This window comes from Micropterus dolomieu, unplaced genomic scaffold (assembly GCF_021292245.1).
Source record: "Micropterus dolomieu isolate WLL.071019.BEF.003 ecotype Adirondacks unplaced genomic scaffold, ASM2129224v1 scaffold_46, whole genome shotgun sequence".
Taxonomy (NCBI): domain Eukaryota; kingdom Metazoa; phylum Chordata; class Actinopteri; order Centrarchiformes; family Centrarchidae; genus Micropterus; species Micropterus dolomieu.
This window is the reverse complement of record NW_025744049.1, coordinates 1-13,740: the sequence shown is the minus strand read 5'-3', so window position 1 is coordinate 13,740 and position 13,740 is coordinate 1. Positions and strand designations below refer to the sequence as shown.

The window sequence follows — 13,740 nt, the reverse complement described above, 5'->3', positions numbered from 1 at the left end:
CTCTCCTCCTATCACTTCCTGCAGGTTTTCTGGCTCTGGAGCTGTGGAGTCTGGATCTGTGGTTGCGGGTCACCTGCTGCCCCCGTGTTCCTGCTCGACACCCTCTGCTGCAACGACTATTGTTACTAGTCCTATTAATATTATTGTTATTATAATCATTAACACTACTATAAATATCTGTACCATTTTTCATTTAGTCTATAGCAACATCACCTTTACTGTCTGTACCTCTGTGTGTATATTGTGTAGGCTGCCTCCCTCCCCTCTCTCTCTTTACATCCCTCTCTTTTTCTCTCTGTTCCTCTCTCTCCCTCTCTCTCTCTCTCTCTCCTTCACCCCAACCGGTCGAGGCAGATGGCCGCCCACCCTGAGTCATGGTTCTGCTCGAGGTTTCTGCCTCTTAAAGGAAGTTTTTTGTTGCCTCTGTCTCCTAGTGCTGCTCTTGGTGGGAACTGTTGGGCTTCTGTAAATATCATCACAGAGTACGGTCTAGACCTGCTCTTTTATGAAAAGCGCTGTGAGATAACTGTTGTTGTGATTTGGCGCTATATAAATAAAATTGAATTAAATTATGAGAAAGTCAGAATGAGTCTAAATGATACTGAACTAAATTCACAAACAAAAACATTCCCGCCTTTTCTCTTATTATTTTGTCATGTGACAGCCGTCCTCTTACAAGAGGAGCAGCGGTTGCTGCAGGGATGTTGGGATCTTAAAATGGTTGATGGAAGGACTTTGAGGTCTCAGTGAGCTCAACACGGAGAGAGATCTTTAAGGTCCACACTTACGTTTTCTGTCACGTTTATCGTCAGAACCTGATTGGCCATCGTCACAATCCTGGGTCTGGACACGGCGTTATAGACCTCCAGCTTCAAAGCGGGAAAAACAGTCATCATCACATGAACCATCACAAAAGGTACCTTCAGAATAAAAGCTCAGCGATCGGCCGTACTGACCGCGGTGGACGGGATGATGTGGTTCCTGAGCAGCTCCACCAGTTTGCTGTGACCCTGAAGGTGGAGAACAATGATAATGTTTGTGGATCGTTTAGTTGTTCAGACCTGGTTCTGTGGGTGTTGAGTGGTTCTTACTTCAGCACTGCTGAGGAACTGCAGGTGACCTTCAGTCATCGCATCAAAGGCTGAACTGCTGGGAGCAAAGACGGTGATGGGACCAGGTAGGTCCAGGAGTGACGCCAGGTTAGTTTTCTGCAGAGAAAGTGGTCCATCAGTAAATGTGAGACATAGAAACCCTTACTGTAGATGCATGTTGCAGTTCAGTAGATCTACTCAGCGTAGATGATGGTGGTCCTCGTACCTCCAATAAAGACTTGAACTTGTCGAATTTGCCGTAGTCAGAAATGATCTTCATCAGGTTCTCCTGCAGGAAACATGCAGACGTTCACGTAAAGAGACAAACGAGTGAGTTAGTTCTTTGACATGAAGTCCTCTCTGGGTTTTCACCTGTGTGTCGCTCTCCACTGTGGGGGGGACGCTGTCCATCAGCTTATTGATGATGTGAATCATCCCGTTGGATGCGACCACGTCCGACTGGATGATCACACCTTTTTTCCTGCTGCCATGGATCCGGATTTTAGTCTGAGAGTCCTGCAGGAGAACAGAAAGAAAAGCAGCTGGTGTTTGGAGAGAAGCTTCTCTGGACTGCAGGTTTCTGGAGGCTTTCACTGACATCAGACACTGAACCTGGACTCAGACTCTACATCTGTTCTGTGTCCCGCAGGTAACCTGGAACACCTCCCTCCATGCACCACTGATTTCTGACACCCCCCTCAGTACCAGCTCCACCCGCAACCCCTCAGTATCTCTGTTGCCTTTTTGTTCACTGTATTTGCAGTAAACTTGTTGTTTGACTCTTCTGTTGCTTCCCTTGAGCCCGGGTCATAATAAATGTCTGGACTCCATACTAATACTTGTTGAAGGATCTCGGAGCCTTATTTAAAACCCTGACCCTACAAAAACCATCACATCTGATTCTCATTGTTTTTACTGACACTCGCTGTGTAATGTGGCGGTGCCCGATGGCTTTGTTGCTTTCAGAAAGTTCCTCTTGTGATGCTTTAATGTTTCATATTCAGAACCAACTCACCCCCTCTGATATGTCCGTCTCAGCTGGTTTTCCGGTCAGAGTGTAAAAAACGTCGGTTTTCTTCAGAGTGTCAAAGGGCATCACCCCGGCAACCAGGTGCATCTTACACAGGTATTTGGCTTTGGACAAGTCAGCTGTCAGAGTCCTCACCTGGTCAGCACACAGACGAAAACATTACATTCTTTAATCAGCTTATTTAAACCAGAGCTTGGTTTCATTTTATCCTGTTTTTATTTTCATTGTAGAAATGTTTGTCTCTGAAATGAACCTTCAAAGTGAAATACTGTCAGAGACAACAGGAAGGAAGAAAAAGTTTCAAAATATATGAATGTATGGCCTCTTGGTGCCTCCATATGTGTTTATTTGATGTGATTCTTACTGGAGTTCCTTTGAAGCCTTTATTGATCGGGACAAAAAGAGTGAAAGGACCCAAATTCTGCAGAGGCCATGAAAAAGAACCTGAAAACACACAGACTGAATGTTATATCTGTTCATGTGAGACACATCAGAAATACTTTGAATGTTTGAACATTCTCAGTTACTGTAGTATCTGCTCCTGGAAACTTCATTATGGTTACGGACAGGGAAAGTAAACTATGGTTCAGGTAAGGGTGAACAAATGGTTCCACTTCTTTGGAGGGATCCTCTTTTTGTCTTTATTTCCAACATAAAGTATTGATAAATTCATGACAAATGAATGAAATGTTTGAATTTCAGTGACTAAATCGTCGTCGTACCGAACAGCGTGATGGCGTTGCTCAGCTGACCGACCCACTGTCCTCCAGGTTCTGTGTTCAGACTGTTCAGACGCTGGATGATGTTCCCATAACATAATTTACCGTTGCCAATGTAACCCTGAAGACAGGTGCACCTGAGAGGACAGGAGACGAACCCACGTCAATACTGTGATCCATGTTGAAAACAAGCAGTAGAAGAAGTAGTGAAAATAAAGAAGATAAAGTGACTGACTCGACTCTTCCTGGGCCCACTGTGGCACAGTTGGCGTTCTTGTGACAGGAATCAGGTCTACAGGAGTCCTTCAGGCTGCAGTCACCGTTCGACAGGTTGTCAAAACCAGGAAGACACTCGCAGTGAGACTAAACAAAACACAGCCAGGACACAGAATTAGATTCCTCTGCTGCCCCCTACAGGCTGCAGATCATTACAGCCACAGTACAAATGAGTCTGCCAATAAAATAAAAACAGTTAATGAATTAATGCTGATTCTTTGTTCTATAACGTGTTTCTAATCCTGATTCTGAATATCTTCCTGTTCTTGTTCCTGAATCCGATTCTGTTCCTGATCCTGACCTCGTTCCTTAACCACATTCTGTTTCTGATTCTGATGTTTTCCTGATCCTGACCTGTTCCTGATCCTGACCTTGATCCCGAACCTCATTCTGTTCCTGATCCTGACCTTGTTCCTGAACCTCATTCTGTTCCTGATCCTGACCTTGTTCCTGAACCTCATTCCGTTCCCGAACCTCATTCTGTTCCTGATCCTGACCTTGTTCCTGAACCTCATTCTGTTCCTGATCCTGACCTTGTTCCTGAACCTCATTCTGTTCCTGATCCTGACCTTGTTCCTTAACCACATTCTGTTTCTGATTCTGATGTTTTCCTGATCCTGACCTGTTCCTGAACCTCATTCTGTTCCTGATCCTGACCCTCTTCCTGGACCTGATCCTCAGTATTTCCTAACCTTTCCCGGTCCGTCGTAGACACAGCGTGCAGAATTGGCTGAGCAGCCTCCCTGTTTGGTCTGACAGGGATCGATGGCCATGCAGACTCGTCCGTCCCCACTGTAACCCTCGTTACAGGCACAGAGGTGCTGGTTTGGACCGGTGTGGACACAGGAGGCATGGACATGACAGACCCGCTGGAGACATGGGTTTATGGCTGAGGAGGCGGAACAGAAAAGAAAAAACACAATGAAGTTTCAAGTCTAAACCCACAGGACTTGACTGTGAGCACAGACAATGCTTCCTAGACTTAATCCTTTTCAGATACTGTTCATGTTCCTGGTTCTCTTTCAGCTCCAGATTCTATTCCTTCACCTTATCTTGATCCTGATACTAATTCTGTTCCTTTTCATATTCCTGAATGATCAAAATCTTGTTCTTGTTTCTGGTCTTGATCCCAATCCAGAATTTTAAGGGACAGGAAGTGGTTCGGCAGAAGGAGTGTTGGTCTGTGCTGGTGTATAGAACTCTCTCCAGCCCACTGCCCCCATCACATCCTGGGCACGGGCACTGACTGTTGCTGATTGGCTGGAACAGTGATGTGGGGAAGGCCCACACCACTTTCTTTGTTTTCTGTTTACACAGCCAGGGTAGGAAAACCGGAGAGCCAAACAACTTGTGAGGAAACTCTCGCTGAATTTAATTAACATTGTGATGGAATACAATCGCGTACTATCCCTTTAATGTGTAGGTTGAGCAGGTGGTAAAACACAAACTCACATAAACACTGAGCTCCTGATTTCTGGTAACCAGGCAGACACTGACACACCAGCTGTCCGGTCAGAGCTTCCTCCATACACCGAGAGTTTTGCTGACAGCTGAGGGTGGCACACTCAGGTAACTCTGAAACACAGGACAGTTTCAGCACAGCTGAAACTTACAGGTAACAAACAGTCCAGGTGACAGGCAGCTGAAAGTCGCACACAATAGCTCTGAAAAACACAACAGTGCTAGCACATGTAAAAGGTGACAGGTAGAAGATAGAGGTAACTTCAAACAGAAACAGGTAGAAGGTGCCAGGTACTGGGTCAACACATTCTCACTCCCGACTCATCACATATGGACTCTTGGTCAAGGCCCTTTGGCGTTGCTTTCTAACGCCATGGGTACCCCTTTAGCCTCATTTTAAGACGTTTAAGGCTCCGCGGTCAAGTTACGCTTACAACAAATATGTAACGTCCGGTTAGACATTCAAAATAAAACCCAAGAGTTTCAAAACATCACCATTTTGAAACACCATGTTATTAAAGTAGTAAAGTTGGTTAGGTTTGGAAGAGATCATGGTCTGGGTTTAAATATGTCAGTTAACACATAAGTTAACTTAGGTCATTTGCATACCTTACTCTATCTACGTAACTCACGTAACAAACACAACTATTTAATATTGACTCTCCTGGTTCAAAGCCCGGGTTCTGGCCCTCCATCTACCCCAACCACCTAAGTCTTTTCTGTTAAATATCATACATCTACTTTTACCGTCATAAACTGACGCCACAGGGCTTCCCCCACTGCGCTGAACTACGACGCTATAGGGATCCCCAGTGCATTACAAACTGATGCCGATGGGTCTTGACCATGCGTCCATATGCGACGAGTCGGGGAGGGAGAACGGGTTGACTGGGTCCAGGTACCAGAAACAGAATAACTGACTGACCTTGATCACAGTTTGGACCTTTGTATCCAGAGAAACAGGTGCAGGTACCAGAACCTTTCAAACCAGAGTCACACAGACCGTGGACACATGAGCACTCTGCAGAACCCGAAAACACAGAAGAAGACATGTATGAGGAATAAAAAGTGAACGATTCTGAGGAAACTGTGATGACTGATGTCACCTGAACACTTACCTGAACTACAGGTGGGACCATATCGACCAGGTGCACAGTCCTCACACGCTGTTCCTGCAAAGCCCACCTGAATCCATCACACACACATACACACGAAGATAAAATCTTTATAAATTCATCTGCAGTCACAAATACTTCCTTTTAAAGGATCGCTGCCACAGCGTGAAGGAATCCACTGAACGGATCCCTAGAACCTGCTCAGTGCCAGAAGAACCTCTTACGATTACTAGAACCACATAGACGTTCCCAAGAACCTCCTCACTGACAAGCACAACATCCCAAATCACGTCAAGAACCACCTATCGTACCCCAGGAACCTCCTAAAAGATGACTAGATTCAAGAATGTTTTGCCAGAACCACCACTGTCTGTGAAACCATCTAAGAGACTCCCCCTAAATCTCCTAAAAGAAACCTGGAACCTCCTTAATGATAATCAATGACCACCAGAACCTCCAAGGGGATGACTAAAACCGTCTAATGTAACCTTAAACTCTCCTCAGTGACCATTAGAATCAGCTAATGTACCACTTGAACCACCTAACATACCCTTAAAGCCAAGTTAATGACCACTAGAACCTCCGAAAGAACTTCTGGAATCACAAAAAGGACAACAACATGCGTGTTAGTAATGAGTTGTTCCACCATAGGCCACCAGAACGGCTTCAGGTATACTTGTCGGTGGAACCATCTAAAGGACCCCTTAATCTCCTAAAGGAAAACTAGAACCTGCTTAATGATATCAATGACCGCTAGAAGCTCCAGAAAGGACCACCATCTACAAATCCCTTTAACCTCACCAGTGTCCAACAGAACCTCTAAAAGGATGACTAGAACCATCTAATGTTACCTTAAAACCTAGAACCTCCCAAAGGAAGAGCAGAAGCACATCCATACCTCTAGAACCATCTCAGTAACCACTAGAACCTGAACCTCTTAAATAATTACTACAAACACATAAAGGTTTTAGAGAAACTCTTTAATTTGTAGAAATCTTAGTAGAATCTGTGAAAGGACCTAATAAAATGTTTCACCAAAGAAAAACTAGAACCAGCTTAGTGAGACCTGCGGTCACACCTCCTCTGGCTGAGTCCTCTCAGTGTGTTGTTGTACCCAGGTGTGCGTCTGGTTACCTGGCAGCTGCAGGTTCCGTTTCCTCCCAGCCCATCAGAACAGAGTCCTCTGTTGCTGCAGGGTCTGTCGGCCCGATCGGGACACTCTGAAACACAAATAGCACATTCACACCTCGCTGAGAACACAACAGGAAACAGTCTGCAGAGCTCCTTCCTGCCCCTCTTCCCTTTCTTATCTCTCCATGTCATCCCTTCACCATCCAGCTCTGTTTCCTCCTCGCCACTGCAGTCCTCTCAGACAACAAATCTGACTGACTGTCACAACATTTATCTTCAGGACCACAAGAGTCCAGCAGAGAACTCAGAGTCTGGCGGACTGAAGAGACACAGTGGACGGTCTGAATCGGTATGTTTGTGTGTTTCAGGGTTAAACATGAGGCTTCCAGTCAATCCACCTCCATGTGTGACCGTCAGCACATTTCTGTCCTGCTGACCGAGGATCTGTACAGAGGAAGGAAGTCCTGGTTCCTGCAGGATGATCTGCATCCTGCGGGACTGAACATGCGACGGGAGTCACCTTGAGGAATCCTCCACACTCAGCAACTCCTCATCAAAGACAAACAGCCTTTAAACGTTCAGTCAGCAGCCGTGGATGAAGTCTACTTCAGTAAAAGTAATAATACCTCACTGGAAAATACTGATTCTCCTGGTCTTTGTCATTCTGACTGACCCGTCACACACGTCCAGCTCACCATGAACCATCAGGTGTCGGTGACCCTGAGACCTTCCCTCTAGCGCCACCAACAGGTCAAAACCTTAACTTATCAGGGTCAATCTATGCTGTGGTCAGAGGACGAGCCCTTTAGGTTTGTTGTGTACTCACCGATGCAGTCTGGACCCCAGAAACCTGGACAGCAGCTCTTCACCTCCTGCTCTCTGTAGCACTCGAAGGAGCAGCCGTTGATGGACAGCTTCAGACTGGCGGTCTTGATGTAGTACCTGCACAGAGAAAACCGGTTTCTGGACATGTTTAAAGACATGTCGGTGCTGGGACTCCGGCCTGGCGGGTTACTGAACTATCTGTTACGTCTCGAGCATGTGATCATGGTCCTGAGCAAACAAAGAAATGATCTTCAGGACTGAAAACTGTGAATGATCTGATGTGTGTGATGTTTGCCGCCGTGTGAGGGCTCCTGTTTGTGTCGTTACTGTGTGCGTGACAGAGTCAGGTTCCTCACTTGCAGTCCTGGGATGTGGATCTGGGGGTCTGTTTGAATCCTGATGGGCAGGATATCACCAGGGTGATGCTGCAGGAGTGACACGCTGTCCGAGTCCTCAGCACCGTCGAGTTGGAGCAGAAGTTCTGGGAATCAAACACAGCACCTGGTTCAGCATCACCACATCACGTTTAGCTTTAAAGAGGCGCTATTCTGCTTTTCCCCGTCTCCTTTATTGAGTTTATATCTTTTTTGTGCATGTAACAGGTTTGCAGAGTGAAAAAGCCCAAAGTGAGTTCCCATCTCCCACAGAAAACTCTGCTCTGAACTGAAAACAGCTCGTTTGTAGTCCAGCCGCTTCCCTTTCATCCCTGTGACGTCACAGGGATGAAAGCTAAACGCGCCTCATATAACGCTCGCTGAGCGGCGACTCCGACACGCCCTAAGAAACGGCGAGCTGCAGCACACAGCTCTCCTCTCCCTTCCAAACACTAGCTACCCTCCAGGCAGTCAGTGGACAGAAAGTTGTTCCTGTGATGTAGAGACAGAGCAAAAACTGTAGTCTTGTCAAAAGGCATCTGAAATAACAAACAAACTCCCATGAGTACTACCTGTACAAAGTGCTCACTGGTCAACTTTAATCGTATAAAACGTAATTTCCCATCAACAAAAATGTGGCGAGTAACTTTGGAAAACCACCAGCCATGTCGAGCCCTGGACGTGTCGTCCAATCAGTGATGGGAAAACAACCTTCACTGCTGCTCAGGCACTTTCAGAGTCGATGACGACGTGTTTCTGATCAGCCCCAAGAGTTTCCTCTACGAGCCTCTGGGCTCACTTCCTAAATCCTGGTTCCAAAGCAACACCTGCACACCGACTGCTGACCGCAGCTAAAAACTACAGCAGGAAACAGAAATCGTCCAGAAAGCGTCTTTGTTCTGTCTGATTCTGATGTCCTGGTGCATCATCTGGAAAAGCAGCAGAAGCAGCCTGAGAGGTTCAGCGCAGCTGTGACAGCTGATCAGAGCTCTGCTCAGGTCGGCCGTTCTGTTTTATAAATTCTTCATTTTAAATGTCTACTAGCTTTTAAGATGCTGGAGATCAAAACAAAGCAAAGGTCTGAATTATTTCACTCTGTGTGGGATGAATCCAGAATCTTTCTGTGATCTTCAGACTGAGATGCGCCTGCGTTTCACTGACCCTGATTTTCCAGGCAAAGACTTCATGTAATGAATCACTGTGTAGAAACCTGATGTGTGTTTCTGAAAGCCGTCACGTGAGCTGCTCAAACATCAGAGCGCTAGGCGTGACGCAGCGTAAACAGGAAGTGGCTGTGATAGCTCTGCTAGCTGCTGTGGTTATCAGCTCCATCTGATCCACCCAGGAAACACACAGAAACACTCACACAGGTCCTGGAAAAGACCTGGAAAAGACCTGGGATACTAATACAGCTTCCAAACTTTAGTTTAAGGTTATTAAAATCCGAAGTCCTGATTAATGAAGAAACATCGTCTGCGCAGACACGTTCACAGACAGAACAGCTCAATCCAAGGATCCAAGGACCTGCCTTGGACACCAAGGAGAGGCTTTAAGGATTTAAGGGTCTCTTAACATAACGAGTTTAAAGAGTTCTGCTCTCTGGTTTCCAGATGTAGCTGCAGCGCTTTGAAAAGTACAATCTAAATATAAAATAATGTCGACCATCTAATTTAACTCAGTTCAGCGGTTTGAGGTACTTGTACTTTACTTGAGTATTTTCTCCTTCTCCTCCCTCTCACATATTTTTACTTCTCTACGTTTATCCGACAACTTCAGTTAAAGTCAGAAAAATCTGAAAACTTTGCTGCTTTTCTTTGAATTACTTTAACTGATTTCGTGCTGCTGGTCAGACAGAAGGAACACTGTGACGTGTTTTTTCACAGTGTTTACAGCCGATTCATGGAGAAAATAATCAGCAGATTCATCCAGAATGAAAAGAATCATTAGCTGCAGTCTGATACTAAATAGTTCAAATGAGCCTCAACAATCAGAGCTTTCCATTAACGAGGAGGAAGAAGAAGAATCTAACAGGACAGTGTGTACTTTCACTTTGAATACTTTAAGTACATTTTCCTGATTATACTCACATGCTTTTACTGCAGTAACATTTTCTTTTACTTGTAACAGAGTATTTTTACAGCGTGGTATTAGATCTGAATACTTCATAAGTTCATGGCTGCAGTTATTCAGAAGCACACACATTCATATCTGTCCTCAGATAAACAATAACGAGAGATTCTACCTGTGGGGAAGCAGCTGAGCTCGTCTTCATCACCATCATCATCATCAGAGACACAAACAGCAGCTTCAAACTCCGACAGGACTCCATGATGTCTGTCCTCCCTGAGCCTCTCAGCTGATCTGTGGTCAGTCTGTGTCTGTCCTGCTTTTCAGCCTCCCAGTCCCCCCCCCCCCCCTTGTGTTTCCTGAACTTTTCCTGCTGACTCAGACGTTTTTTTGACACTCAGGAACTTTCAGACGGACGTCAGGTGTGTAAATCTGAATGTCTTTCAGCTCACTTTCTGCCAACGTCTTTTAGAAAAAGAAAAGTTCAAACTAAAAGAAACGCAGAGTTTTAAACATCTCTCTGCCTTCAGAGCTTCGTGTGGTGAAAACGCGTTTTTAATGCAACAATCAAGCAGCTTTAATCAAACACATCACTCCGAAACGCTGTGCAGATCACGGTGGACCACATGTGTCAGGAGGGGGCAGGTGTGGACCAGGTGTGTGTCGGGGGGAGCAGGTGTGGACCGGGCCTCACCTGGGCGAGGGTGTGGTCTTGCAGAAGGCTGTTTCTTTATAAGCTGATTGTTGTTCAGGGAAGCGACAGCAGACCTGGTCATGGATCTGGTTCCTCACTAAGAAGCAGGAGTCCACCTGGACCCCCTTACCTTCTGTTTCTCCTCCTGAACTCTGAGCTGTAGTGTTCCTCCGTCTCTGTGGGACATCTCATGAACAGGATGTCTTCCCCAAGCCTGCGGAGGACGGAGTATTCTCTTACTGTACTACTAAAAGTACTAATACCTCACTGTAAAAGTACTCCATTACAAGTAGGGTTGTAGTACTTGAGCCCGATGTATTTCTTAACATCCAAACTTTGATTGGATGGAAAACGTCTTCAGATGCAACCAGTAAGGCCCCCCCCCCCCCATGCTCAGCACGGAGGAGGTTTTAATGAGAATGTGGGTCTTTCAGATCACTCTGACACGTCCCTCTGATCTCGGTTTTATCGTGTGTCATGTAATGCGGAGAACTGGTCTTGGTCTTGACTCGGTCTCGGTTTGGGCTGCAGTAAAAGCACGTGCTTATGATGTGTGCGTTATCAGCAGCGTGCGATGACGGAGCAGAAAGTTTGAGGGAAACGAAAAGAGAGCAGTCCAGGATTTCCTGCCATTCACTGCACTCCCAGACAAACTGCTGAGCGGCAGGACTAACAGGACGACGCTTCATCATAAATGCTACAGGAGGAGAAACTGCGGCCTCCAGCCGGACTCCCGGTCAGCTCGTCTCCTGGATCTCTGAAGGAAGTTCAGCTCAGCAGGTCTGGAGCGGTTCAGGTCTTAGTGGAGGTGAACAAACACCTGAGTATTATCGTACTCACAAACAAACACCGCGGCTGTTTTTAATGTTGTTCTTCTGGGATGACGGGGAGGACGTTTTTTTTTGGAGACGGTTCAGCCGGATCTGGATACTGGGAGGAAGTTTCTGTGGAGAGAGAAAAGACTTTGCACAGACCAACATGTGTGAGGTGTGGAAACAACACGTGATCCACATGTAACATGAATAAATGTCACACAGCTCAGATATGTTATCTGTTACTCTGTGGTTACTGTGAACTTCCTCTTTGGTCTCGTTTGTTTCTTCTTTCTTGAATAAAAGAAAAACAGACTTAAAAACTTGATTTCCTGCATTCTGGAGACATTTTCTGCTCCAATGTCTTAATTTATGGAAAAGGAAACAAAAGTTCTTGAATAGAAAAGTCAAACAGAATAAAGGCAGTGATCAGCTGCACATCAACGCACATTTGTTTCTTCTATATTTAAACTTCATAGCAGCACATGAATCTTTCTCTTTTGTTAGTTAACATTTCCTGGGGCCATTTTTAGGAACATATATAACGAACGCTTTAAAAAAGGGATGATCATGTTGCTTCTGCACTGACCTTCATGAGCCAGTGTCTTTTTAACAGAGCAGAAGAACCAAAGATCCTTCTGCTCCGTCCAACTTTGTCAGCCGGTGTTAACATTATTATAATGCTACTGATAATAACAGTAGGCCTAATTATAAAACCTCCTTCTATTTGCTGGTAGAGTGGACGAGTCTGTTTGGACAGCTGACCCACCTTTTTCTTCAGCATCCACTCTGAGAACTTTGGTCTTTGTAGTTTTTGTTCTCCTTGCTGTTTCCTCGTCCGTCCATCAGGGGGCAGCAGAGTTATGACATCACGGAGGCAGAAACAGGAAGTAGAAAATCCTCTGCAGCTCATGAAGTCACTGCTTCATATATTTATTATGTTTATATTTATTTATCTGTGTGTTTGTGGGGACCCACAGCGATGAGTTCATTGTCCTCTGATTTTCTGTAAAAACAAGCATCAACATGTGGAGTGTGATGCTAATTGATTATGAGATTAATTACCTAATTATATTTATTAGGACATTTATAGATTACAACTACTATTTTTATTGTTTGTATGTAATGTTTATTTATAAAGGGAAGAAAGTTTCAAAAATAAAAATATTTACACATAAATACATGTTTACTGCCAAAACTGAAATACAGAAGCATTTCCATTCATGTCCCAGGAGGATGTCCTGTTGTCTGATTTTCATGAATGAGTCTTTTTAAAACAACAACCGATTATAAAAGTTCAGTTTTTCTCCAACAGAAGAAACTTGTTCCTCTCGAGCTCGTTAACAGCAGATCAGCTCGATGATGAGCCTCAAACATCCAGAATCCTGCTGTTCTGCTCCGCAAACGACTCAGCTGTTCGTGCTGCAGAAAAAACTGTTGTTAAAAGTTGAAATCTGTTTAATGTGGATGTAAACTGGATTGAAAATATTTTATCTGGTCTTTGGTCCCAGGTGTGTCCTGGTCTTTATTTCCAGGTGTGTCCTGTTTATTTCGCAGGTGTGTCCTGGTCTTTATATGCAGGTGTGTCCTGGTCTTTATTTGCAGGTGTGTCCTGGTCTTTATATGCAGGTGTGTCCTGGTCTTTATTTGCAGGTGTGTCCTGGTCTTTATTCCCAGGTGTGTCCTGGTCTTTATTTGCAGGTGTGTCCTGGTCTTTATATGCAGGTGTGTCCTGGTCTTTATTTGCAGGTGTGTCCTGGTCTTTATATGCAGGTGTGTCCTGGTCTTTATTTGCAGGTGTGTCCTGGTCTTTATTTGCAGGTGTGTCCTGGTCTTTATATGCAGGTGTGTCCTGGTCTTTATTTGCAGGTGTGTCCTGGTCTTTATTCCCAGGTGTGTCCTGGTCTTTATTTGCAGGTGTGTCCTGTTTATTTCGCAGGTGTGTCCTGGTCTTTATATGCAGGTGTGTCCTGGTCTTTATATGCAGGTGTGTCCTGGTCTTTATTTGCAGGTGTGTCCTGTTTATTTCGCAGGTGTGTCCTGGTCTTTATATGCAGGTGTGTCCTGGTCTTTATTTGCAGGTGTGTCCTGTTTATTTCGCAGGTGTGTCCTGGTCTTTATATGCAGGTGTGTCCTGGTCTTTAT

At 45.1% G+C, this 13,740-nt stretch overlaps 1 protein-coding gene across 1 annotated transcript; it reads right to left on the bottom strand.

The window, feature by feature from the left end:
• Positions 1-726: 726 nt before the first annotated feature.
• On the bottom strand, positions 727-11,682 carry LOC123967124 (stabilin-2-like). The gene is made up of 17 exons (XM_046043146.1): positions 10,265-11,682; positions 8,005-8,129; positions 7,650-7,765; positions 6,827-6,912; positions 5,696-5,762; positions 5,503-5,598; positions 4,569-4,691; positions 3,809-4,005; positions 3,076-3,203; positions 2,844-2,977; positions 2,486-2,565; positions 2,107-2,256; positions 1,464-1,607; positions 1,318-1,380; positions 1,092-1,208; positions 957-1,010; positions 727-869 (listed from the first exon to the last, which is right to left on the bottom strand). The coding sequence occupies exons 1-17, from the start codon at positions 10,349-10,351 to the stop codon at positions 753-755; spliced, it is 1,884 nt and encodes a 627-aa protein (XP_045899102.1). The 5' UTR covers positions 10,352-11,682; the 3' UTR covers positions 727-752.
• Positions 11,683-13,740: the final 2,058 nt, after the last annotated feature.